Source organism: Pteropus medius, unplaced genomic scaffold, assembly GCF_902729225.1.
Source record: "Pteropus medius unplaced genomic scaffold, Ma_sr-lr_union100, whole genome shotgun sequence".
In the NCBI taxonomy this organism is placed as follows: Eukaryota; Metazoa; Chordata; class Mammalia; order Chiroptera; family Pteropodidae; genus Pteropus; species Pteropus medius.
Window position 1 is genome coordinate 11,160,648 of NW_024342471.1, and position 25,467 is coordinate 11,186,114.

The 25,467-nt window shown below is 48.5% G+C and overlaps 1 protein-coding gene across 4 annotated transcripts in view; it reads left to right on the forward strand.

Annotated features, from left to right (window-relative positions):
- Window positions 1–24,554, forward strand: part of ARHGAP40 (Rho GTPase activating protein 40) — a 34,790-nt gene extending 10,236 nt beyond the window's left edge. The window contains exons 2-15 of one of the 4 annotated variants that reach the window (XM_039864327.1): window positions 5,767–5,969; window positions 8,982–9,202; window positions 9,773–9,848; window positions 10,417–10,565; window positions 12,077–12,242; window positions 13,749–13,840; window positions 14,286–14,363; window positions 14,749–14,908; window positions 16,722–16,804; window positions 18,449–18,655; window positions 20,551–20,691; window positions 21,440–21,609; window positions 22,765–22,817; window positions 23,838–24,554. In XM_039864327.1, the coding sequence (XP_039720261.1) occupies window positions 5,767–5,969; window positions 8,982–9,202; window positions 9,773–9,848; window positions 10,417–10,565; window positions 12,077–12,242; window positions 13,749–13,840; window positions 14,286–14,363; window positions 14,749–14,908; window positions 16,722–16,804; window positions 18,449–18,655; window positions 20,551–20,691; window positions 21,440–21,609; window positions 22,765–22,817; window positions 23,838–23,929 (1,891 nt within the window). In that variant the 3' untranslated portion in view covers window positions 23,930–24,554. Of the gene's footprint in view, window positions 1–5,766; window positions 5,970–8,981; window positions 9,203–9,772; window positions 9,849–10,416; window positions 10,566–12,076; window positions 12,243–13,748; window positions 13,841–14,285; window positions 14,364–14,748; window positions 14,909–16,721; window positions 16,805–18,448; window positions 18,656–20,550; window positions 20,692–21,439; window positions 21,610–22,761; window positions 22,818–23,837 lie in introns of all 4 variants that reach the window. The other 3 variants (XM_039864326.1, XM_039864325.1, XM_039864328.1) reach the window with 3 other exon arrangements.
- Window positions 24,555–25,467: the final 913 nt, after the last annotated feature.

Sequence of the window (25,467 nt, forward strand, 5' to 3'; positions counted from 1 at the left end):
GACAGGCATTCAGAGAGGAATCAAGAGCCACTCTGGGGGGAAACCTTGGCCAGGCCGAGCTGGAGAGGAGGCCCGGCCACGCCTCCACAGCCTGTCCTGATGTGTCACATTCTTGGTCCCTCGGTCACTCTGGCTTTTGGCCTCTTTAAGCAGACTCTCAGCCTGGCGTGAGTTTCTTCAGCTCTGCCTTCCGGCTGCTGCTGTTGCTCATCATCTGGTTCCTGGGGCCTGCTGGGACCCCATGGCAAGGGTCTTGCTCAAGATCATCTTGCAGAGCACCCATCCCTACATCTGTTTTCCCATTTTAAGGTGATGGAAACCGAGGCCCAGAGAGAGAAAAGGACACATCCACAGTCACATGAAGAGTGAATAGGAGGCTTAGAGAGCCTGGATGTCTAGGGCACTGCCTCCTACAGGTCACCTGGAGGGAGAATTAGCTCATGTGTGTGCGTGCGTGCGTGTGTGCGTGCATGTGTGTAGAGAAGGGCTTTGCATTCGGGGAAGCTCTGAGCAGCTGTGAGGGCCACTGCAGCCATCTGGCCCAGTGGTGTGCATCATCCACATGCTGGGCTCGTAAGCCTGTGGCCACTTTCTGTAAGACAGGAGCTGGGGCTGTTCACTGGCCAGGCAGTCTCAGGCATGTCACTTGTCCTGTCTGAATCTCAAGTGGGAAGCACCCAGAAGCAACATGTATTTTTCGAGCTAACGTTTATTGAGGACTTCCTGTTCCAGCACCTTGTGTATACTAGCTTTCTAGTGACTAGCTGTAGTAGGGGCTCAATGAACATTTGCTGACTGAATAAAGTAGCTCCTAACCATACTGCCTCAGGTCGTCCCCACGTGAAGATGAGGAAACCAAGGCTGGTCTGGCTCACGGGCTCCCCAACGTTACCTCACTCTTCATAAACGACAGACCTTGGATTCAAAGTCTGACCCGTCTGACACTGGAGCCCAAGTTCTAAACTTATTCATCTGGTTATCTAGTGCTTAGTGGGCATGTAGTAAGTGCTTACTAAATGCCTAAAAAGAAAATTACGACCGGGGACAATTAATCATGCTGTACACTTAGGATCGGTGCACTGTTTTGCATATACTATACACCAAAACGTTAAAAACAAAACGAAACAAAAAAATGGGCTGTGCGTGTGAAGCTCAGAACAAATTTGCGGCTGTGCGGAGCGCCCGCTGTCTGGCTAAACGGGGGACTCGTTGCTACACCACAAAACGTGATCTTGGAACAATAACAGCTTTAGAATGGTTGGGGTTTTATTTCATTTCTGTTCTTTCTTGTGCCCCTGTCTCAAAAAGTTCACCTAAAGCAATGATTGTTCCCCTTTCATTGCTTAGCTGTGTCCAAGTGGTGACACAGTTAATAACTTTTGTTTGGGTTCGCTCACTGCGTGGTTTTCAAATTGTCACGAAAACACACAGATGCCGGTAATTTCCAAGCGAATTACAAAGCCACTAAGGAAACCGAGCTGTGCACCAGCATGGGGTAACGACAGATTTGCAGGAGGCACACTGACTAGCAGTTTTCTCTAAAAGCATAAATAGAGCGGAACAGCCAATTTTATAATTAAATGGGAATCGTCTCCAGTTGAGTTTCTGCTCAGTGAGATGTGCCTGGCCAAGCTGTTGCCGGGGAGAGGCTGCGTGCCCTGCTTGACCGCATTTGAGTATGTTTCAGCGATGGAGGCATTTTTAACTTGGAGTCGAGCTCAGTGTGTGGGCAGGACACTTGGGAAAAACACACAAGCCGGGGTCTATCGGTAAGGTACTGGCAGGACAGGCCACGTGCAAAATGAATCAAGAATTTCAAGAGGGTGCTGGCAGAGCACTAAACCATGCACGAGGCGAGTCCACTTCTAGCAATTTCTCTTCTACTGTTACCTCTGCACAGAGGAACAAGATTCTAAATATGAGGATGCTTATATTTAGCAGGGTTATATGTGATATTGACAAGTGGAAACACCCAAGCATCTATCAAGAGGGAGTGGATTAAAAAGCAATATACCCAGAGGAGGATATTTCAAGTAAAATGCACTGTGTGGGGGACCCTCTTGTGATTCGACTGCTCAATGATGTCATCTAGGACCCGGTTTAAAATTCTTTTTAATGCTGTGTGTGGTATCCACTCTGTTCTGATCCCCATTGTGTGACAGCCAACTCCTTGAAGACGTCTCATTTTCACCCTGTCTAGAGCAAATTGTCTGTACCCCAGAATTCCCAACAAGAGTCCTGAGCATTTCCTTCCTTGAAACAATTCTGTGGCTGAAGGGATGCACACAATGGTTCTTGTGTTTTGTTTTTAAATATTATTTTTATTGACATATCATTCGCATACCACATAATTCAATCATTTAAAGTATACAGTCCAACAGTATACTTGGCATATTCACAGAGTTGTACAAACATCATTACCGTCAATCTTAGAACACCCCAAAAGAAACGCCAGACCCAGCAGCAGGCATGCACACAAAGGTTCTTAATCCAAACTGACCTGAACTCATTTCTGTGACTAGCCTCGGGTACGGTCATGGCTGCTACGCAACGGGGAGTGAGTGGAAAGGATGTTGGGAAGGCAGCCGTGATGTCCACCGGCCCCGTGCTCTGCTCACTTGTGACATTGTGATGTCCCTTTACCCTTCCCTTGTCCCTCAGTGCTGACGGCCTCCTGCAATGTGCCTGGCATTGAGACTTGCTTTTCCTTACCTCACCAGGCTCTCATTTTAAGATCGTCTCCGAGCAACAAGCGTGGACCAGATCACATGTAAAAGGGATGTGGTGGCCAGGGTTGGGGAAGCCCAGCCTTTGTAGAAGGGGAAAATTTTGCAAAGACATGGAGGACTGAGAGAGACTGGAGAACTTGCACACTCGTAACTGGAAAGCCAGGTTCATTTGGGGAGATGGCAAACGATGAAACCAATGTTTCTGTCAATCTCACACTGCTAGCAGTTCCTGCTTATATTTTTTGCTATGCTATTAAGTGCACGAAGTCACCTAATTGTCATAGGTTCTTTGTGGATTTACTCTTTTTTTTCCCCTCCTTAGAATGCTTCTTAATCTGAAAGTCTTATGGATAACTTTATTCTTTTCGTGAGCATTTATCTAATAGTCGGTCTTTTCTTTCTTTTTTTTTTTCCTCTTTTGCATTGTTTGTGCTTTTCCCCAGCTCTGTTGAGATATAATTGACATATAACGTTGTTTATGTTTAAGGGACACGGTGTAATGATTTGATACACTTACATATTGTGAGATAATTACCATACAAAAGTAGTTGACACATTGGTCACCTCTCATAGTTATCGTGATTTTGTGTGAGTGGTGAGAATATTTAAGATCTTCTCTCTTAGCAACTTTCAAGTATAAAATACAGTATTTTAACTATAGTCACCATGCTGTACATCAGATCCCCAGAACTTATTCGTCATGTAACTGAAAGTCAATATCCTTTGGCCAACATCTCCCCATTTCCCCCACCTCCCAACCCTTGGCAACTACCCATCTACTCCGTTTCTATGAATTTGGCTTTTGTAGATTCCATCACACAGTATTTGTTTTTCTCTGTCTCACTTATTTCACTTACTATAATGCCCTCAAGTTCCATCCATGTTGTCACAAACAATAGAATTTCCTTCTTTTTATGGTTTAAAAATATTCTGTTGTATATCTACATACCATACTTTTTTAATCCATTCATCCACGATGGACATTTTGGTTGTTTCTATGTCTTGGCTACTGTGACTAATGCTTCAGTGAACACAGGGCTGCAGATATCTCTTCAAAACAGTGATTTCAATTCCTTCGGATATGTACCCAGAAGTGGGTTGCTGGATCACGTGGTTAATCTATTTTTAATTTTTTGAGGAACCTTAATACTGTTTTCCATAATGGCTGTACCAGTTTACAATCTCACCAACGATGCACAAGAGTTTTCTTTTCTCCACATCCTCACCAGCACTTGTTTTCTATTGTCTTTTTGATAATAGTCATTCTAAGAGATGTGAGGTGATATCTCATTGCAGTTTTAATTTGCATTTCCCTGATGATCGGGGTATGTGTGTGTTTTTTTTTTTTTTTTTTGTATATACTGGATGACTTTTTAAAAAAGCCAAGTTGGATACAGAAGATGTAGTACATATATACAATGAAATACTACTCAGCCATAAGAAAAATGAAATAGTGCCATTTGCGACAACATGGCTGGACCTTGAGAATATCTAATGCCAAGTGAAATATGTCAGATGGAAAAAGCAAGAACCGTATTTCACTCTTATGTGAGATATTAAACTGAAAGCAACTAATGAACAAACAAGACAAACGAACAAACAAAAACTCAGTAGACACAGACAACAGTATGGTGGTTACCAGAGAGAAAGGGGGAAGTAGCTAAGGGTAAAGGGGTCAAATATACAGTGACGGAAGGAGACCTGACTTTGGGTGGTGAAGACACAATGCAATATACAGATGATGTATTATAGAATTGTACGCTTGAAACCTATATAATTTTATTAATCAATCTCACCCAATAAATTTTATAAAAATTTTTTAAAAAGACAAATTGAGTCTTTTTCTTTTAACCAAACAGTTCAGACCATCTATGTTTATCGTTTCCTTTGGAATAAGGAATTTGTTCTATAACCTTGCCTGGGATCATTACCAAACCCAAAATATCTGTAGAATTTGCGGAATATACTTTTTTCCTGTTGGATGAAATCGGGCATATATTTTCCCTCTCTAGTGACAAGGTGGTCTATGATCTGTTTTGCTGACATGTCTTAGGGTCTATGTGGACTCCGGCTCCCAATCCACCATGTCTCAAGGGCAGCAGCATAGAAATCGCATCCCCAAACTCATTTGAAGCACCAGAATGTCATTTATTTGGGCCAGGAGACTGGCACGGTCTTATTCTGGGATTATTTGCACAAAGTGGAACCAAATAGCTTGTGAAGAAGAGGAGTGGCAGGGATCCGGGGCTCTGAGGGTAAACCACAACGCCGTCAGCTGAACAAGGAGAGGCTGGAACTGCGACCTGGAAAATCCAGCTGAGGTCGGTCCCTCACCATCTCTCCATGGCTGCAGAGGGTCCTCTTTTTGCTTTTTTAAAAGGAGACTGGCTGCTCTCGCCCCACCATTTTCACATGGCTTCCCAGCTCACGTACCTGACACGAACTCCCTGAATCTCTTGAGAGAATCTGATTGACTCGTTTGGTGGATAGAACCTCTGTGATCTGGGGCTTCAGTCTGTTCAGATTTGACTGGAGGAGAGGAGGGGCTGAGGTGATCGCGTGTTGTAAATAGGGAAGCCAGGGCCACGGAAGCCAGATTCACAAATAAGGGGGTGTGGGTGGGGAGGAGCCAATTGACATTTCAGGTAAAAATTTAGTGAGATGAGTCAGGATCTGCACTGTAATTTCCTCATGCGCCCTGGTGTTTAATTCCCTCTTATCAGCGTTGGCTCTTCCATACGTGTGTCAAAGATTGTTCACTTTGCCCAAGAAGGAAGAAAGAAGCAGAGGCGTGTGGTGCTTTCTCCATCCTCTGCAGCATCATTTGTTTCTGAGTGATTCTGAGGGGGGGTGATGAGAAAACTAGTAAATTGGCTGAGACTAGCTGCGTGTCTGTCACCCTGAGAAGTATACTCGATAAGCTCGCCCAATTCCAGAAGCTCCAGGCAGATTTCTGGTGAACCACAAAGCCTCGAGACAAACTCCATCAGGAGCAGAGCTTCGCCTGACTTTTCCCCTCCCTCCTTGCTTGCTGCAGTTCTGGCCCCTCCTCAGGTCCAATGAATCAGCTTCCCCAGAAGAACCTCCTGCGAGCACGCGCCGCCGACTGCTCCCACTCCTGGCTGTCCTCGGCGGAGAGCTTGTCCATGGATGGCTTTTGGATGGAGGTGGAGCAGATCCAACAGAGGAATGAGCCGAAAGAAGAGGATGGCAGCGGGGGTGAAGGTCGACTCCCAGAGGGTGAGGAGCCCTGGAGGGGGCTGCTGGGTGGAAGGGGCAGACATGGGAGAGGTCCAGACACCAACTGGAACATGAGAGAGCTTTCTCTCTTGCTTGGACTGGTGCAGTATCCTCTCCGCTGGTCTTTCTGCTCCACGCTTGCTCTTTGCCGTCTGTTCTCCATGCAACAGTCAAAATGTTCTTTTAATAATGTAAGTTAGATTATGCTTATTATTATTATTATTATTATTATTATTATTATTATTACTAGATCTTACTGTTCTGGGGTTTACAGGGCTCAGCTAGGCGGTTCTCCCTCAGAGACTCTCATGCAATCACAGTGAGATGGTAGCTGGGCCTGGAGTCATCGCAAAAGATTTCTCCTGTGTCCGGTGGTGGATGTGACCAACAGCTGGGCTTCACATGGACTGTTGCCTGGAGTATCTACTCTTGGCCTCAGTGTGAGGCCTGGGCTTCCTCACAGCAAGGCAACTGGGTTCCAAAAACAAAAGCTGAGAGAAAGGAGGGTGGAGGGCGGGTGGAGAGAGAGGGTGGGAGAAGCGGGGAGAGCCGGACAGAAGCTGGCTCGCCGTTTGTGACCGGCTTTGGAAGAAAGGCAGCGTCACTTCTGCTATATCCTATTTCCCTATGTACAGCCACATTCAAGGGGAAGGGAACTAGACCCCACCTCTTAACGGGGTGAGAGTCATAGAAATCAGGGACACGTAAAACCAGCACATCACCGCTGACGAGGCTTTACAAAACTGGCCCCAAGCTCCCCTTGCCTCGCACCCTCCCACCTGTCTTTCTACCTCTCCACTCTGCCGCTTTGGCCTCCTTGCTTCCTTGACCACGAAGGCCCACCCCTGCTGTAGAGCCTTTGTCCTCGCTGCCCCCTCTGCCCGAAGCGCTCCTCCCCCAGGATCTTCATGGCTTGTTCTCTCCAGTCAAGACTGGGCTCAGATGTCACCTCCTTGGACAGTTTGACTTCCCTATGTATCCCTGGCCTTCACTCTCTAGACCCCTTGCCCTGCTTTATTTATTGTTAGAGCACTTATCCCCACCTGACGTCACACGGTGCATTTATTTGCACATTTATCTGTGTCCCCCACTTGAGTGCAAGCTCCACGAGGTTAAGGTCATTGTCCATCACTGTATCCTCAGCGTTTTAAACAGAGCCAAGCGCATTCTCGTACTCCATCTCACTTGTTCAGGGAACGAGGGAACGAAAGGGCATCTGCACAAAAACCGTCTCGGTTTGGCATATAATTCGGCTGTGCTAGTCCGTGGCGTACAAAACGTGTGGTCACATGGGAGGCTTAGATCTCCCAGGGGCCAAATGGTCTACCGCGGTGTCTGAGTGTGAAATGCAAATGCTAGTGATCTAAGAGGTCGTTTTAGGAGATGGCTTCCACTGCAAGCAACCTGTCTGCCGTCATCATATGGCCGTCAATCCCATTTCAAACAAAACAGAGGAGCTGAGGTCGAGGTGGAAAAGGGGATTTAGACAGCTAAGTGGAAACGGGAGCTTTTTCAGACTCACGGGACAGCGAGAGCCTCTGGGTGGCATGGAGCCGAGAATGTTAATATATTCATTGCTTCCCATTAACTTTTATGTAGGCAGGTGACTTGGATGCTCCATTTATGCTTGGGATAGTGTTTCCTTTTAAAATGGATTTGTTTGTTGTGGGCCAATGCACCAAAGTAATTATAATTAAATTAAATTAAGATAAAATAAAATAAATTTGTTTAAGTAAAAATGTAACCCACGATTAGGGAAAAATATTTAGTAAATAGTTGTACAGGACGATTGAAATGCAGATAAAATGACAAGGGCGGTAGGTGAACGGCTGCAAACCAGGAAACACTGGTTTGTTTTTTTTTGTAAGATTCTGTACAAATGACACCGTGGTTAGCAGGAAGGGAAAAAGGCCCTGACATTACAGTAGAAACAGTGCCTTCGCTAGCTGGCACAAGTTAGGGGAGGACCCACAAAATGTGGCTGCCCTGGAAGGATTTGTTTGGTTCTCAAGTGCAGGGAAAGACTTTTTTTTTTTTTTTAATGCCTCCAGCACCTGATCTTCCTAGGTGGTCTCCCATCCAAGTACTACTAACCAGGCCCGACCCTGCTTAGCTTCCGAGGTTGGGCACGTTCAGGGTGGCATGGCTGTAGACTGCAAAGACTCTTGTGTCTGGCTTATCTGCACAATGTGGGCTTCTGTAAAAGCAGTTTTGTTTTTTGAGCCACCAGCACCTGGTTGACTAACTTGGTCAACACTGAGCGTAACTAAATACACCCCACTAATCCGACGCTCACACATGGGTACAACTTCCTCCCGAAGAAAGGAGGAACTGGCCAGGCCGTGTTTCTCAAGTATGATCTCAGACTCCGCTGTATTAGAATCACCTTGGCAGGCAGACTCGAGTGCAGATCCCCAGGCCCTGAGCCTGAACTCCTAGGACAGACTCTCTGGAGTTGGGACTTGGGAATCTGCAGTCACACAAGTCCCCACTATTTGGATGAATGGTTTTGCTGTAGGACCATGGCAGTTTCCTTACAAAGCACAAATAGTTGAGGGGACTATTCCAAAACAAGCAGTCTTGACTAGAGTGAGACTTCCCAAGGGGACACCAGCTGCTTGCCCACATTCTCCACGGATGGGCCCACATGACTCTGTGGTGGTCTCTTCCAGATTTGGGACGGGGAGTGAGTTCATTGCTACATTCTAGAATCAGAACATATAGACGCCATTCCTTAGCTTGCTATTTCCAAGAGAATGTGGAGCTATAGGTTTAAATTCAGATACGGATTAACACCATCCGTTCCTCCCAAAGTCTCAGATGTTTGTCAGATCTTCTCCCCATTGAAGAGTGTAGTTGGTGTTAGCGGGTCTCATGATCAGATAGATGGATGTTTCCTGCATCCATGTGAGCGTGTGTTTCTGTGTGCGATTAGTGCTGGTGGCTGAGTGTGTGGCTGTGTGTGTTCATCTGGGCATTGATGAAAGGTGTCATTTGCCCCTCTATTGGCAGAAGGAGAAATTGAATCCCAGTGGCTACAAGACACAGGCTTGTCAGGCCTCCTTGGTGGCCCAGGCCTGGACGGTCATCACCGGGGGCTCCTGTCCACCCTCACACAGACCCAGGTGGCCGCTGTATGCCGCCGGCTGGACATCTACACCCGCTCGGCCCGAAGACGACACAAGGCACCTGTCAGAGATGTCAGGGATATCTTTGGGGGCTTCAATGCACAGGTAAGTAAGTAGCATAAGGGTCGCTGCAGGCCCTGTCTGCCTGGGGCCATTGTGATGCCACCACAGCTAAGCGATGCGGTGGTTCTGCTGCAGGACTGTCTTGGTGTGTGCTTACATATGGGCTTGGATGCCCTTGTGTCCCCATGGTGCATATAGGTCTGTCTGCCGTGTATGCCAGAGTGTGTTTGTTGTCACTGTGTCCTCGGGTAGACCTGAAAGCTTAAGTACTCTCTCTATATAACTATTATCAGTACAATTTTAATACTTTTTATTGTCATTTGTATATCCTGCTGGCACTTGTAACCTGACAGTTTGTGGGCATTTGATTCTTTCTTGGAATGGATTCGAAATGGCATAACACATGATTGATACGATAGACACTGAAGGCAGACAGACCTGGGCCCCAGTGCCCACCCCGCACTTGGCAGCTGTGGCATCTTGGGCAAGATCTCTGAGCTTTAGTTGTTCCCGCTGTGTAGATGGGTCATGAATGGCTTCTATTTCCCAAGGTTGCATGGGTATCATCTGCCTCCCACACAACTAATTGGGAGTTATCTGTAATTTGCATAGGAAATGTCTTCAGAGAATGGAGACTCGAGTATGAAATGGACCCAGATCAGTTCCGGGACCCCTACGTCTTCTCCAGGTAAGTAGTTTTCATTCTCCAGGGCTCTGGGGATCCTCCAGGCTGCACCAAGGGGCTTCTCTGAGACGTAAGAGAAGGTGCGCACCTCTGAGCATTTTCCTCTTCTTGCTGGTTCCTTGCCTTTCCTGCTTGAAGGCAGTAGGAAGAAACCCCAAAGGGACAAGTTGAGCCCTTGAGTGGAGTTTTCCCATCAGGCCCATGGGCCTCAGCCTGGAAAAATCACCTCCTGGGCAATGAGCCTTAGCTAGGAAACCACTTCCTGGGGCAATGGGCCTTAGCTAGAAAATTACTTCCTGGGCAATGCGTCTGAGTCCTAAACTTATTGATTTAATCCTGGGGCTTTGACCGGGAGCCTGGGAAATCACTTCTTGGGACAAAGGGCCTGAGTCCTCAGCCTAAGAACTTGCTTCCTGGAGTCATGATCTCAGCCCCCTAATCTTAGGCACTGCTGCTGAGTTTACTGAGCCTGAGCAAGGGCACAAGCCTGAGAAATCACTTCCTGGGGCTCTGCGCTTGGAGGAAGAGGGAGGAAGCCAGTCCTGAATGCCTCTCCCTTCTGTTTCCCCAGCAGCAGCGGAGCCTGAGGGGCCGCAGCCACAGGCTAGGAGGGAGGAAGCCTTCCACATGGACTCTGCGTACTCAGAACAAGCCGCACTGCTGCAGAGAAGCAGGCCACCCCTGGGAGACACCTGTGCCTGGAGCAAGGGTTCCCTGCCGGTGAGGAGGCTGGCAGCCAGGCCCCCTGCTAACCATTACTCTCTACTGCTTAAGGAATTTGCTCCCATCCATGCAATAACCTCTAATCCAAAGTGCAAGTACTTTCATTCACTCAAATAGAATTTTTCTTTTTATTTTAAAATAATTTTAGAGTCACAAGATACAGCAAAAATAGTACAGGGTTCTCATGTACTCTTCAGCTCATTTCTCCAGTGGTAATATCTTATGTAACCATAGTACATCAAATAAAATTTTTAAAGAATGACTTGCTATTTCTAAAGTATCAGATAATTAATGTTTAACATTATCTCCTAGACTTGATGATTTGACTTCCCCATTAAACTATGAATGATGATAATGATTAATAATGCTAAAGATACCACATATTGACCTCTTACTGTGGACCAGGCATTATACCAAATACTTTACATACATGATTTAATTTTATTCCGTGGGTAGTAATTGTGTAAATAAACTTAAAAAATAGTTATAATAATTGAGTACTCACTATGTGTCAGGCACCGCTTTATATGCTTTATCAAATTTAATCTTCCCCCAAACCCTGTGAAGTAGATACTGTTATTAGCCCCAATTTACAGGTAAGAAAACTGACAGAAATGTAAAATTGCTTACCCAAACTCACAGGTGAAGTCACAATTTGAACCCAAAGAGTGTGACTTCATAGCCCATATAGCAAGCAGTAGATCGTGTTATAGCCATAACGTTATTACATACGACCACACACATGCTTCCTTTCCCTTCTCTGACGGAGTGCTCGAATGGGGTACCGGGGCCTAATCTGGTTAAGTCCTCCAGACAAATACTGAACAAACCTGGTCCTCTCTCTTGCTCTTTTTCACCATAGAAGGCAGGAATTCCTGGAGCTGCCTGCAGATCTCCACTGTTGCCTCTAGATGGCGCTGTCGGGCATGATTTATTTTTCAGTTAATATTCTATCATTCAGAGTGAAGAAGAGGAACACTGGATCTGGGGGTGGCACGGCCAAGGGTAGGGTCAGATGGGGTGAGGGAGAGCAACAAAGGACCAGAATAGAAGCAATAACAAAAGGCCCATTGTGTGTGTGTGTGTGTGTGTGTGTGTGTGTGTGTGTGTGTGTGTAGGTGATCCCTCTCCCCCAGCTTCACGTGTTGAAATGCAGGCAGTAGAAACAGCTCCCATTGATTGGGGTCTCCCTATGTGTTTGGCACCCTAAGCGCTTTACACCCCTTAGCCCATTTAATCTCACAAAAACCTTATGAGGCAGGCACTATTTTATGATTACAGGTGGGGGATTAGAGGCTAAGAATGTGACCCAGTCAGTCAGAGGCAGAGCTTGGACTTGAATCTGGGATGGAATCCAGAGCCCCTGCTCTCATCCACTCTGCTCTTCCTCCGCCTAATCAGGGAGGTGGGGTGAGGGGAGGTGGAGGGGCGGGGCATGGAGAAGGGGGTGGAGCCACAACACACGCAGGACTTGTGGCTTGAGCGATTGTCTCTACTTCTCTCCCTAGGAGTTCAGGATCCCCAAAGGCAGACTTGGTTTGACGAGGATAGGAGACCTGGCCTTGCAGGACATGAAGAAGATCCCTGCTTTGGCCCTCATCGAGCTGACTGCACTCTGTGACGTCCTCGGCTTGGACCTGAAGAGGAGCAAGGCCGGGAAGCGGAAGGCGGCAGGTCAGCAGCCGGGGCTCCTCAAAATCCCTGTGGCTATAGTCCTGGCTTTCTCATCCAGGGAGCTGTGTGAGGAATCTTCCACCAAAACATGCTTAGCTGCTTTACTTCCTTCTGTTATGTGTATTTTTGCTGCATATGAAAACAATTCCTGCGTATTGTAGGAAATTTGGGACATAGAGTAAAATCCAAAAAGGAAAAATACAATTCAGTTATAAGCACTATTAACGTTTGGTGTATCATCTTTCTCTCCTCCCCCCATGTATGTGTATCCTTGTTTTCACTGAATACTATAGAAATATGGGCATTTCTCAGTTATCTCATTCAACTATTACCACAATAATGCTACATAACGAGCGACCTCAAAACTAATGACAAATCAATAATTATTTACTCTTGTTCACATGTTTTTACGTGAACTGGGGGATTGGTTGGCTGATCTAGGCTAGGCTTAGTTCCAAATTGTGGGTTGGGGCTGGGTCTACTTCACACGTTCCTTATCCTCCTGGGACCAGCAGGCCATCTGGATCATGTTCTGATGACAAAGGCAGAAACACAAGAGGACAAACCTACCACACGATGTATTCGAAGCCTCTGCTTGCATCATGGAGGCTACTGCTCCACTGACCAAAGCTATCACCTGGCTGACTAGCAAGGAGTGGGGAAGCATTTTCCGCTTCTTTAATGGGAAGAATTGCAAATTCACATGGCAAAAAGGGTGCAGAGACATGGAGGGGTAATGAATTTGGGACAATATTATTATTTGCCACAACTATTAAACATTCTTTGAAGACAAGATTTTTAACCAGGGTACTATTTTCCTCCTTATGGAGATATCCTAATTTATTTAATCTTTTCCCTATTAGTGGATTTTTATTATGTCCAATGTTTTTCCTATTATAAAACACAATCGCTACTCCTGCTGCATATCCAACTTTAAATGCGTCTTAGATTATTTTAGAATGAAGATGACAGAGTTCTTGGTATAGATCACTCTTCAACAGCGTATGAGAGTGTTCATCTCACTGCATCATTGTCAACATTATACAACGCGATTTTTTGTTTCTTTAAAGACAAGAGAATGGTGGATAAGAAAAACCAGGAGGAAGGCTTTAGTAGAGAAGGGATGGGCAGGTGAAGAGAGAATGAAGGACACTGCAGAGTAGATTTGGGAGGACAGGTGTACCCGAGAAGACCGCAAGTCCCATCCCTGTGGAGCTAGACCCTCTCTCTACCCCAGGCCATTGTTACGTCTGATACCCAGCGCTCCCTGGGGCAGCAGCTCGTTTTCCTCTGAACATCTCTTTATCCAGCCGAGATTTCCTGCTCTGTGATGCATCTAACGTCTTCATTATTGCTGAGGCCAGTTTGAGCTGGGCCACTGTCCAGAGAGCTCAGTCCTCATGCAGGGAAAGGTGTGATTTCAGTTGCCCAGGAGATCTTGCAGGTCAGAGCCCAGTTGTCATTCCAGGAAGTGAAATGCCCTTCTGTTCTTTTGCCATCCCACAGAAACTCGCCTTTTCGGTGTGCCCCTCGAAGCCCTGCTGGAAGCTGACCGCAAAGCCCACCCCAGCACCCAGGTCCCTCTGGTCCTTCAAGCTGTAAGTTGTCCCTAGATTGGGCTTATTTAGCTGGCGAGAGGCTGGCTCTGGGCACAATTGTTGGGAGATGTCTAGCCTGGGGGATAAGAGCGTGGACTTTAGACTCAGGAGAGCTGGGTTCAAATTCTGGCTCTGACACATGCTTAGCTGAGAGACTTGGGGTGAATTTTTGAACCTCTGTGAGCCTGCCTTTCAGTATCTGTGAAGTGGGGTTATAATAAGGGCATTCTTCTTTTAAGAATTGAATGAGAAAATATGTATTTAAGAAAAAAGCTCTGAGAACAATGCCTGGCTCATGGAAGTGGCCAAGAAAGCTATTATTTCTTATTTTGAGGGAGACCTTCTAGCTCTTTCCTCGTCTTGGTTTTCATGAGAGACAAACGCATTAGTCTAATTCCACTTTTCAGTGGTCACCAGTTGAAATGTTGGTTTCTTTCTCTCATAGCTGCTGTCCTGTTTGGAAAAGAGAGGGCTGGACACTGAAGGCATTCTCAGGGTGCCTGGATCCCAGGCCAGGGTCAAGGTAATGGTTTGGCTTCCCCTTCGTCATTGAGGTTGCACCTCCCAGCACCCTCTCGTGTGAATTAAGCCAGGGGAGGATCCAGTTCACGGCCTGTCGGTGCTCTGTCTCAGGTCTCTGCCTGGTGTAGGATTCCAGGAGGGGTTGAAAGGGTGGAGGCGGCACAATACAGCATAGGGATTGAGAGTGCGGGCCCTGGAGTCAGACTGCTGACATTTGTTGAATGAAAGTGACCATTAGGCCATTTAATCCTCATGTCAAGCCTACGAGGTGGGTGCCATTATTATCCCCACTTTGAAGATGGGGAAACTGAAGCCCAGAGAAGTGGTACAGCAACTTTTACTGGAGCCGTGGGCCAGCTTCTCGTTTATGCTCCTTCTTCCTTCAGGGGCTGGAACAAAAGCTGGAGAGAGATTTCTACACCGGCCTTTTTAGCTGGGACGAGGTTCACCACAATGACGCGTCCGATCTGCTCAAAAGGTTCATCCGGGAGCTACCGGCGCCTCTGCTCACTGCGGAGTACCTTCCGGCCTTCGCTGTGGTGCCCAGTGAGTGTCCCCAGCCCTTTGCATTTGGGGAGAAGAGCATCTGATGGCCTGGGGTCAAGACGAGTAGTGGTGGGAAGACAGAACTACCTGTTCTCTGTGACCTCGAGCTGATGGAGGAGGAAGTGTGTGCGCACATGTGTGCATGTGTGTGGTTTCTGTCAGGTGTGTGCGTGTGTGCATGTGTCATGTGTGTGCATGTGTGTTGTATATGCACACGAGTGTGTGTGTGTGTAATGTGAAGGAGAGAAGAGTGAGATTTGCACACCACGGTCCTTATTCGTCCTCACATGGACCAGTTTTCTTCTTTTCATAATGTCCGTAGCATCCAGCTCATCAGGTTCATCTAAGTGTGCATCTGTGAGCACATGTGTGTGTGCATGTCCGTCTGGGTGCACATCTGCAGACTGGCACGCACTGCACAGATCCCCTCTGTATTCTGCACGTTTGTGTTCACACCTGGGTCTCTTCGTAATCCTTAGAGGGTAAACACGGTCACTTATATTTTTCTCAAAAGAGTAAAGCGACCTGCCTGTGACCCCGAGGGAAGCCTGGGTGCACTCTCTCATTCTCTTTCCGGTTCTCCAAAAAGCTTCAGGCCTCAGGCAGCCTGATTTCCACCCCAGGGCCAGAGGGCAGGGACCTAGAGAAATCCTCTCTCGCCTTTGCTTCTCAAGTAGAGCAGAGCAGATCACATCTCTCTGTGGCTTCACAGACTCCACAACCCACTTGGAATAAACCCTCATTCTCTACCAGCCACAGGGCCCTCCTCGCTCAGGCCCTCCCACCTCTGACCCACCTCCTCCTCTGCCCCCTCCTGGACCCCTCTGTCCCCTCCATCTGGCTGTGAGAGGACCATTTCTCTTCCTTCTTCAGCCTCAGCACTTGCTGCTCTCTCTACCTGGAAATCTGCCCCCGCTCCATCATGTGGCTGGCTGCCTTTTGGCCTTTGGATGTCAACTCAATGTCAACGCCTCAAAAAGGCCCTCCCTGACCTGACATGTCTGCCCACTAGGCACTGCCTGTCATAATACTCTGTGTTATTTTCTTCTTAGTATGAATCAATGTCTAAAGATACTTAGGTATTTCTTTGCTTGTTTATTGTCTGTCTTCTGCCCCAAAACATAAGCTCCATGAATCTGCTGCCTGTTTGTTTCCTTCACCGCTATGTCCCTGGTCCCTGGATTGGAGCTTAGCATCTAATAGGTTCTTGACGGTATTTGTTGACTGAGCAAATGAGTGAATGAATGAATGAATGAATGGCACACAGGATCTTAGGGACAAAGCCCTGGGGACAAAGCCTTTGTGTCCCCCTACACAGCTGTCCTCCAGGCTCCTTCTAGCTCTCAGCTGACGGGTCTGATGAACTCTTTCTCTGAATTCTATTCCTGCCATCTCCCCTTCTCCCTGGAGACCCTGACCCCAGGTGTGGAACAGCTTTTCCTTTTCAACCCTCAAAACACAAGGAGATTATTAAACCAGTTGAGCTATCTATCTCCTCTCCTAAGGGTGGTTGCTGGGCCATTGCGTTTCTGACCCTAGGCTATGTCTATCAGTCTGCACATCGGGGCATGTGTGTGCACGCGTGTGTGTGTGTTTGCATGCACACGTATGTATTTTTACTCACACGGTATAGAGAGTGAGCCTCGTGACCAGCACGGGTCGGGGCTCCGTCTGAGCTGACACTAGACCAGGAAACAGTCCCAGGCTTATAACGAAGACTCTCAGCTCTGGAATCTCCACTCCCCAAATGGGGCCTCCAGAGTCCCTGAGCCTCTCTGTCAGACCTGAGACCAAGTCCTCCCTCTTCCCTCAGACATCCCTGACCTGAAGCAGCGCCTGCAGGCCCTGCACCTGCTCATCCTAATCCTCCCGGAACCCAACAGAAACGCTCTGAAGGTAAAAGTTACCTCCAACTGCTGCCTCTCCATCATGTCAGCCCACAGCCACAGCGACGGCTCCAAATATGCTCATTCACTCCTTCATTCATTCAGCAACTCTGCTAGGTGCTGGAGGGTGGGGACAGTGATGACCAATAGTGATGGCCAAGTCTTTCCTGAGACTTTTCCCTTAAAGAGAGCAGACGAGTTTTGAAAGGACACAGTGCTCACGAGGATGTGCGCTGCGAACATCAGCTCTGTGTGGGGCTCACAGGTGTCACAGGGAAAAAAGGATTCTGCGTCCAAATAAGATGGGTAAACACGCAGTTACTGACACAAAGTTAAAGATCATTCTTTCCTATAAGACTCCTCAAAGCTTTTGACCTTTGATGCACTTAAGCTTTGTGAATCTCCAAGTGGGGCTAGATAGAGCATGTAGCAGTTCATGGACCTCTTTTGTTATAGAAAGCCTTGCAGGGCACTGGTGTTCTGTGGGCCACCAGTTTGGGAAATACTCTCTCAGGGAATTCCCACGGTGTATTATGGGATTGGGTGCTCAGGATGGGCTGGGGCACAGCCTTTGCTGAGCTCCCAGTACCCTCCTGCCTGTCCTTGGGTCAAACCCCAGATGTACGTCTGGGGTGAGGCTGTGAGGAGGCCCCAGGTCTACTGGACTCCTTGTCTGATTTGGACATGGGAGGCCCCAAGGAAGTATTCGAAACCAAATAGAGCTGGGCTCAAGTGACTTTCCCTCCTTCTGCCTCAGCTTTGTTGGAGAGAGAGCCTCTTTGAATTTCTGTTTCCTTTTCAGTAAACAGGATAACAATAGCATTTGTGTGATTGTTTTGGGAATATAAGAGCTAACACATAAGGAATCATAGAGTAGAAGATGCGGTACTTTGTAGGTACTCAGTATATGCCCGCCCGCCCTTCCTTCCTTTCTTCCTTCTTCCTTCCTTCCTTCCTTCCTTCCTTCCTTCCTTCCTTTTTTCCTTCCTTCCTTTTTTCCTTCCTTCCTTTTTTCCTTCTATCCATCCTCATACCACCCAACCATCCATCCATTCATCTTTTCACTCTTCTATCCCTCCCTCCTTCCCTTCATCCTTACCGGCTATGTGGCCTTGGGCACATTCTCCAAGCCAGTTTCCTTCTCTGTATAATGGGTACAGTAGAACCTACTTTATAGAGCTGTTGTGAGGATAAAATGAGATGATAAATGCACGTAAAGTGCTAACTAAGGGACCAAGAACACAAAGAATACTTAACAAATGGCAGCTATTATCATTTTCTCCCTTTCTTCCCTATTCTTTCCCTTGCCTTTTGGGCAGATTCAGACTCCCCAGATTCAGAAAAAGCAGCTGTCTTGGGATTTGTCATGAAAAGACCCACTTCTCAGAGCCGTGGCTCTTTTCTGCTGAAAGTTGAAGATGTGTCTCATTAATCCCTGAGGGAGCAGGGAAGGGGAAGGGTCTGGGCCACATTTTGCAGAGCAGGAAACAGAGAGGTCGTGGGGTGGGCTGATGGCAAAGCTGGAACTGAAATCCCTATTCCAGCCCCCGGCTCCTTCCACATGGCCCCCAAGTAGCACAGCGGGATGTTCTGGGGAAGAGGGGGGGCAGCAGGGATGTGCTGAGATTGGAAGGAGGTCCTGTGCCCCCTGCAGGCGCTCCTGGAATTCCTCAGGAAGGTGGTGGCCCGAGAGCGGAACAACAAGATGACTCTGTGGAACGTTTCCACAGTGATGGCCCCTAATCTCTTCCTGCACCGAGGGCAGCCCCCCAAACTCTCCAGGGGCAAGGAGAAGCAGCTGGCAGAGGGGGCAGCCGAGGTGGTGCAGATGATGGTGCACTACCAGGATCTGCTCTGGACGGTGAGTGCTGTGGGCCCCCCGTGAGTGGAGGAGACGGGGTGTCCATCAGGGTGGCAGGCACGAGACCCTGTTCTCCTCTGGGTACAGCTGCTCTGTTACCGCTGCCATCCATGATTGTGGGTACTGTCCTTTCAAATACCTAATTTTGTCTCTTCTGGGACCTTTGTTGGATCCTATATATGGCCAGGGTCATCTTTTTTCCTTGTCCTAGCGTCCAAAAGGTGTCCACACTGCTGTACTTCTCAGTCAATCCATTGTCATCTGGTCTATCCCAGATTAAGTGCCGGGGGGTATCCTTGAAGTCCCACAAATAATTCCTTCACTTTAAAATTTTAATGATGCTGCAAAAGCCCCCTCCCTCTGAGGCTCAGGGAAAAGCCTGAGCCAGATAACCAAGGCACCCCTGTCCCATGAACCTTGCCTCGCATAACAATCCAAAGCCAGGAACAAGAGCAGGGAAAGAGACCCCTCTGTGACGTGGGCAGGCAAGGCCCGATGACAGTTGAGGGTGGACCAGGAGCATTAAGAAGTCCCTTCCGGCACTTGAGACTCCCACAGACACAAAGTAGCATTGCCCACCACTGCTGATCAGGCCACTTCACTTAGAAATGTGAAGCTTCTTCTATCTACATCTCTATTCATCCTTCCATTTGGTCACCCATCCACCTTCCCACTCACCCACCAACCAATCTATGCAACCATCCACCTACCCGTCCATGCACCCGCCTACCCATCCATCCATCTATCCATCCATCCATCTATCCATCCATCCATCCACCCACTCAATTTTTCTCCATCCATCCCTCCGTTTCTTCTTTCCTCCTCCTTATCCCTCTCTCCATCCACAAAGTCATTAAGATAGATTTTTATTCCCAAAACTAGCAAATGAAGCTGTGTGACTCCTCTCGGTTTCTCCCCCATCACACCCAGGATTTCCTTTGGGTTCTGAATGCGCCAAATGCCAGCTGGTTCTCCAGACTCATCCTGCACTTCACACCTCTGAGTTTTTGCTTAAGCATTCACTCTGCCTGGAATTTTCTTACTTTTTTAGAAAGGGTGGGAGCCTGTCATTCTTCAAGACCAAGTTCACGAATCATTTCCTCTGTTCAAAGCTCCCACCTTTCCCCATACAGACAGATGCCCACATGCCCATAGTTCGTGACTTCTCTGTGTCCTTTCAACTCCCTGAGGTAATGTGGCTACTAAAACACGTTCATTTGTAATACTTTTTACTGCAGGGAGTTTAAAAAATTTGTGAAATGCCTGCATGTCTTCTGTTGTAAAAGTTTCAAGGAACATAGATGTAGATAAATAAAAGAATTTCCTCTCACTCTTCTGCCACGTGTCTCATCCTGTTTAGATGTCACACAGCCAGTAAATAGAGGAGCCCAGAATGGAACCATTTCTGTCAGATCTCAGGGCACATGCTCCTTATTATCAGGGCCTGTGGACTCTGGATTCTCCTGACTCTCTCTGCCGGGTTCTGATCCAGTATGAGTGGATTGGGCGGACTTTGGGAATTTGCCAATGCGGAGCTCGCTGGGGGTTCTCCGAACCATAGCTTTCTCCAGGGGTGTTTTGGGGACACACCTGCCTGAGTGTAACAATGAACAGCTGTGTCACAGCGAGTGTAGGGCCTTCCAGCTTCTGTCTGGGGAAGCTGCTGTCCACTAAACCCGAGGGGCGACTCTCAGACTCCTACTCCATGGTCCTCTTTAGGGGCCAAATGTCCCCTCTCCTCCCACCACTAGTGCTTGAGCCTCAAGTTCGACAAATATGTATTGCCGGGCCCTGTGCGGGGTGCTGGGTCAGGAAAGAGGCCATAGTGACACTGGCGGGCTCTGCCTCTCACCCCAGCTCCATGCCCCTGCTGAGACTTGATTCTTTCTACCCAGGTCGCCTCTTTCTTGGTCGCCCAGGTTCGAAAACTGAACGACAGCAGTGGCCGGCGCCCCCAGCTCTGCGACGGCGGCCTCAAGACCTGGCTGAGAAGGATACACGCAGACAGGGACAAAGCTGGAAGTGGCCCCGAGGCGGTGAGTTCCCATCTCTCCCGCCCCCCCTCCGCGCTCACCCTCACCCTCCGGGTACTCGCTACCGGCACCCCAGGAACGGCACTGCCGATTACGGACACTAGGGGGCGCTCCGACTCCGTTGCAGGGAGCGAAGAGTCGGTGTCTCAGAAACGAAGATGACAGGGCTGAGAAAGGAGGAAACTGGAGTGATGTGGGGACTTCTGGCAGCTATCTCCCCTGATCCATTTTTAGGCAGCTCCCTGTGTGCCTGATCGAGCGTTGGGAAAGTGGGGGTTGCTTTGTGGGGTATGGGGTGATTGGGACATAGAGAGGGTAACGGAAGAGAAAGGCCTTCTGTGGGTATTGAGTCCCGGGAGGAGCCCTGAACAGGATCTCTTACCAGAGGCCACAGAAAAACTGGCCAGTGTCACGTTGTGCATGATGTACGTGGGCGATGAGTATTTATATAAACCTATGTACATGTGTTTGTAGGTGCACTGTATGCACTCCTGTTGTGTGTGCAAGTGTGCGCAGGCATGTGCACGCATGTTTCTATGCCCGTGTCTGTTATACACACTCTGGGGGATGCTATGTATGTGACCAAGGTATGATCTGTGCTTAAGCGACTGGTATGTTGTGTATGTGTGCATCTTGTATTTTTAGTGTGGGTATTTGTGCAAGTGTACATGTATGTGTGTGTTTATGCACACACATTTGAATTCCAGGTATGGATGTGTGTGCCTATGCATATGGATCTCTCTCTCTGCAGACTCCCAAAGTGGCAAAGATCCAGGTGGCCTGGCTTATCAAAGATTCCCTGGAGGTGCCCCTGACCCCCAGCACCAAAGTAGCCCATGTCCTCAGGCAGTTCACAGAGCGCCTCAGCCCTGGTTCACAGGGTCAAGAGGGCAGTAAGGACAAGGACAGCCTCCTCCCACGGTAAGGGGCACCTTCCCAAGATAGGAGCCTATCTCCGTCAGGGAGCAGGGAGTGGGTGCAAAGAGGGGTCAGAACCTCAGAGCTGAAGGCCAAGAGGGTTTGCACGTGCTGTTGGTTTTTCCCTTTCTGAGGTGATCAGAACTGGGTTCTCCAACCTTCTTAGAGAGCTTCTCGGCTTCAAATAATAATGATAATAGTATTCATTCATTCTATTTAACAGGTATTTAATGAACGCCTGTTATAGATCAGGTACCATATAGAATGCTAGAATCACAATGAAAAGGACAGACTAGGACCTTGGACTTACAAGTTCACAGCCCCGTGCAAGAGATGGACGAGAGTCAAACAGTCACAAAGTCAATATCAAGTTACAAACTGTATTAGGTTTTGTAAGAAATACAGAGAACAATGTGAATGTAAAACCAGGCACCTGGTATAGTCTGGGGGATGAGGTACGGCTTCCAGGCACAGAAAACTGCATGTGCAAAGGTCCTGAGGCAGTGTGGCTAAAGAGCTGAAAGGGGCTCCGTGGGGCAACCGTCGTGCCAGGATGCAGGCAACAGCCTGAGCGCTCAAGAACCTCCTTGGTGGAGTTGGCAGGAAGGACTCTAGGACTGTCAGTCCTTAGCAAGTATCTAGTCCAGTTCTTCTTTGTATAGACGGGAAAACTAAGTCCCAGAGAGGGGAAGGAACTTGCCCAGAGCCACATGACACACTGGGGACAGATTGTGGAACTGAACTCATAATAATTATATGATACTTATATGATAACTATAATTATCATGTATAATCATACAATATCCTTAATCGATCTTGACTCAGAATTTGCCCCTCACAGCAGGGTCCTCTGCCCACATGGCACCCCTCATCCCACCACCTTCACAACTTCCATTCTGATGCCCAGCAGGTGGGGGCCTTCTGGTGGGGGCCTATGGCTGGCTCTCCCCCCGTGCCATCCAGCTGCTTCTTCCCTGCTTCTAGGCACTAGGCTCTTTCATGCCTCTGGCTCTCTCAGGAGGGTCCTTATGTCTCATCTCCCACCTGGGACCAAAAATCAGTGAGGACCACCCTGCCAGCCTGGAGTCTATAAGCAGTTGTTGGTCTTGCTGCCTCAGGAAGGAGGTCAGCGATTTTCTCCTCTCTGTCTTGCAGCAGCAGGTCCATGAAGTCAGACAACATCGTCCTCTACGAAGTTGGAGGGAATATCAGTAAGTTCTCAGTGGGGAGTGGGCACCCAGGTCCCTGGAGCTCTCTGACCTTGAGGGCTTACTGAACTCCTCTGGAGGATGCTAGAGTCCACCTCGGGTTGAGCCTTCCCCTCAGGCCTCTGTCTCCCACGAAACCGGTGGAATGCTGCTGTGGGGTTAAGGGTCAGCTTGTGGCCATACCTTAGGATTCCATCTGGTAGCTGGAGTGGCCTCAGGTGTGGAGAGGGTAGAATTTTTTGTTCTGTGTGATGGTTTCAGTACCAGCAGTGAAACTGATGCCTCTGGGCCTCCCTAGCTGGAGTGGACCTCCTCCTGGGCCAGTGGTCATAGATTCCTTAAGGAGTTCTGCCAGCACCTGTCCAGCTCTAAGAGGCCCCTGGCTTTGTGGGAACCAAAGATGGGCAGCTGTTCTCAGCTGCGTTCCCTAGAGCAGCAAGTGTCAAACTTTAGCAATGTGTCAGATTCACTTGGAGGGCTATTAAGACACAGGTGGCTGGGCCCTGAGAATCTGCATTTCTGACAAGTTCCCAGGCAATGTCGATGCCGATGCGAGGACCACCCTTTGAGAGCCACTGGCCAAGGAGCAGAGGCTAAGACAAGGTTTCTGGAGTAGTGGTGTATTGAGGGGTCGCTCCTCAGGAAGAGCCTTACAAGGGAGGGAGGGAAGGACGAGAAGGGCTGAAGTCTAGCCTTGGCCACAAGGGGGCTCTGGAGGGCCAACCGACTCAGTGTGGTTCCCTGGAGAGGCAGGAGGGGCGGTCTTTCCTGCCTCTGTAACAGTCAGTCATCGGCTGTGGGCTGCCCTGGGGGCGGGGCCATAACTTCCCCGGCTGGGCAACGGACATCAGCGGAGATCGTTTCTCCAGATAAAGGGGTAGCCGTGAGCCTCAGCAGACAAGGGTTATACAGCTGGGGAGAGGTGGGGGCGGAGTTGGTGCGCTGGCCTGGCGAGGGCCTCTACGCAGGCCAGCAGCATCTTCCACAGGCGCCCTCAACCTTCTTCACCCCTGCTTCCCACAGGTGAGCATCGCCTGGATCCAGATATCTACCTCTTAGATCTGTACCGCGCCAACCCCCATGGCGAGTGGGTCATTAAACAGAGCCCCACCTAAACCCTGGACTCCAAGGATCAGCCCTGGATGCCACACCTTTGCCCTCGCAGGCTCCATGCCGGTGTAGCCAGCGTGGGAGCACAGCGTGGGAAGGCCTACGACTTCCTCGAAGAGGTCTCCTCTGAAACGCCTCTCAGGTCCCGAGCAGGACTCGCAAGTGAGGCCATCTCCTCCCTGCAGAGCCCTCATCTCGTGTGCTCCGTGGCCATCAGGACGGCCCTACACCATGCTTGCTGAATGACAACACCCGTTGGGGGACTTGGAGCTCCACGAACTTTTGTCCGTGATTTTCAGCCCTGATTTGCAGCACCTCTATCAAGAGGCAAGTATTTTTTTTTTCCCCAGGAGAAATTGCTTTGAACGTGGCCCTCCAATGTGTAGTGGGACAGCCCTGGAGATGAAGTCAGAAGAGCTCCGTGGCCTTGGCGGAGCCCTTTGATGGATGAAAGGGTTGGACCTCAGGACTGGGAACAAAGGCCATGGACATGAAAAGCCTGGGGAGAACTGGAAAGACGAAAAAAGCTCCCTTCACAGCTCTCCTGTTTTCAACGTTGCTTTGTACAATCTTGCCATTTTTTAATATGATATTTAAATTCTATTTGAACATTAAAGGCACAAGTTAAATGTCACTATTACTTTAACTCTTTTTCTCCCCAGCCCCAGCTCTCAGTGAGTGTTGTCCTTCCAGCGAGTTAATATGGGAGTTTGGTGATAAGAATGTCTTGCTGTGTTTCTCAATGTGGTCTGGCCTCACCTTGACCCTTCAGCCACCCAGAGGGGCTGGGAAGAGAACTCAGAGGGAGAAGGCTGGAGTCATGACAATAGTTGTTGGGGGTGGGGTGCTGCAGAGACAGCTTCTCCGGGATCCTGTCCCCACCCATCACGTCTTCTGCAGTCCTGGGTCTCTCCCTCCCTCCCTCCTTTCCCCTATCCTGGGTCTGTCTCCTCAGAGCCAATAATACCTTATTCATTCATTCATTCATTCATTCATTCAGCAATGAATTTATTAAGCCCTTAATAAATGTGTCAAGAGCTTTACAAGTTTAATTTTCACAATAATCCAATGTTTCCATTTGTATTCCCCTAGAAGCAGACCCTGAGACAATGAATGATTCAAGTGCAAATAGTGATCCCAGAAAACACGAGTGGGGAGATGAGATAGAGAACGGGAGGGAACCCATAAAAGGATACATCATCAAGCGAGTTACCACTGTGGGCAACCAGAGCTTAATTCTGGGGAACTGAGAATGTAGAAGATTCATCAGAGTTATCCCCACCCAACAGACAAGGCAACTGGGCTGTTTATTCATCAACTCCTGTGAGTCGTTGGTTGAGGGCTCTTGCTGAGGAGGGTGGGTGTTTGTTCCCGGTACGCCCAGCCTGCATGAGCACAGGCATAGTGGGCTCCAGGAGCCAGAGGAAGCCCTCAGGTAAAGAGATACAGATGCTGGCAATTAGAAGTTGGCCGAGTTGTACACTGAAATGGTAAGTGCTGAAGGGGTATTGGTGCTGCATTGATAGCACCTGCTTGACCCGTA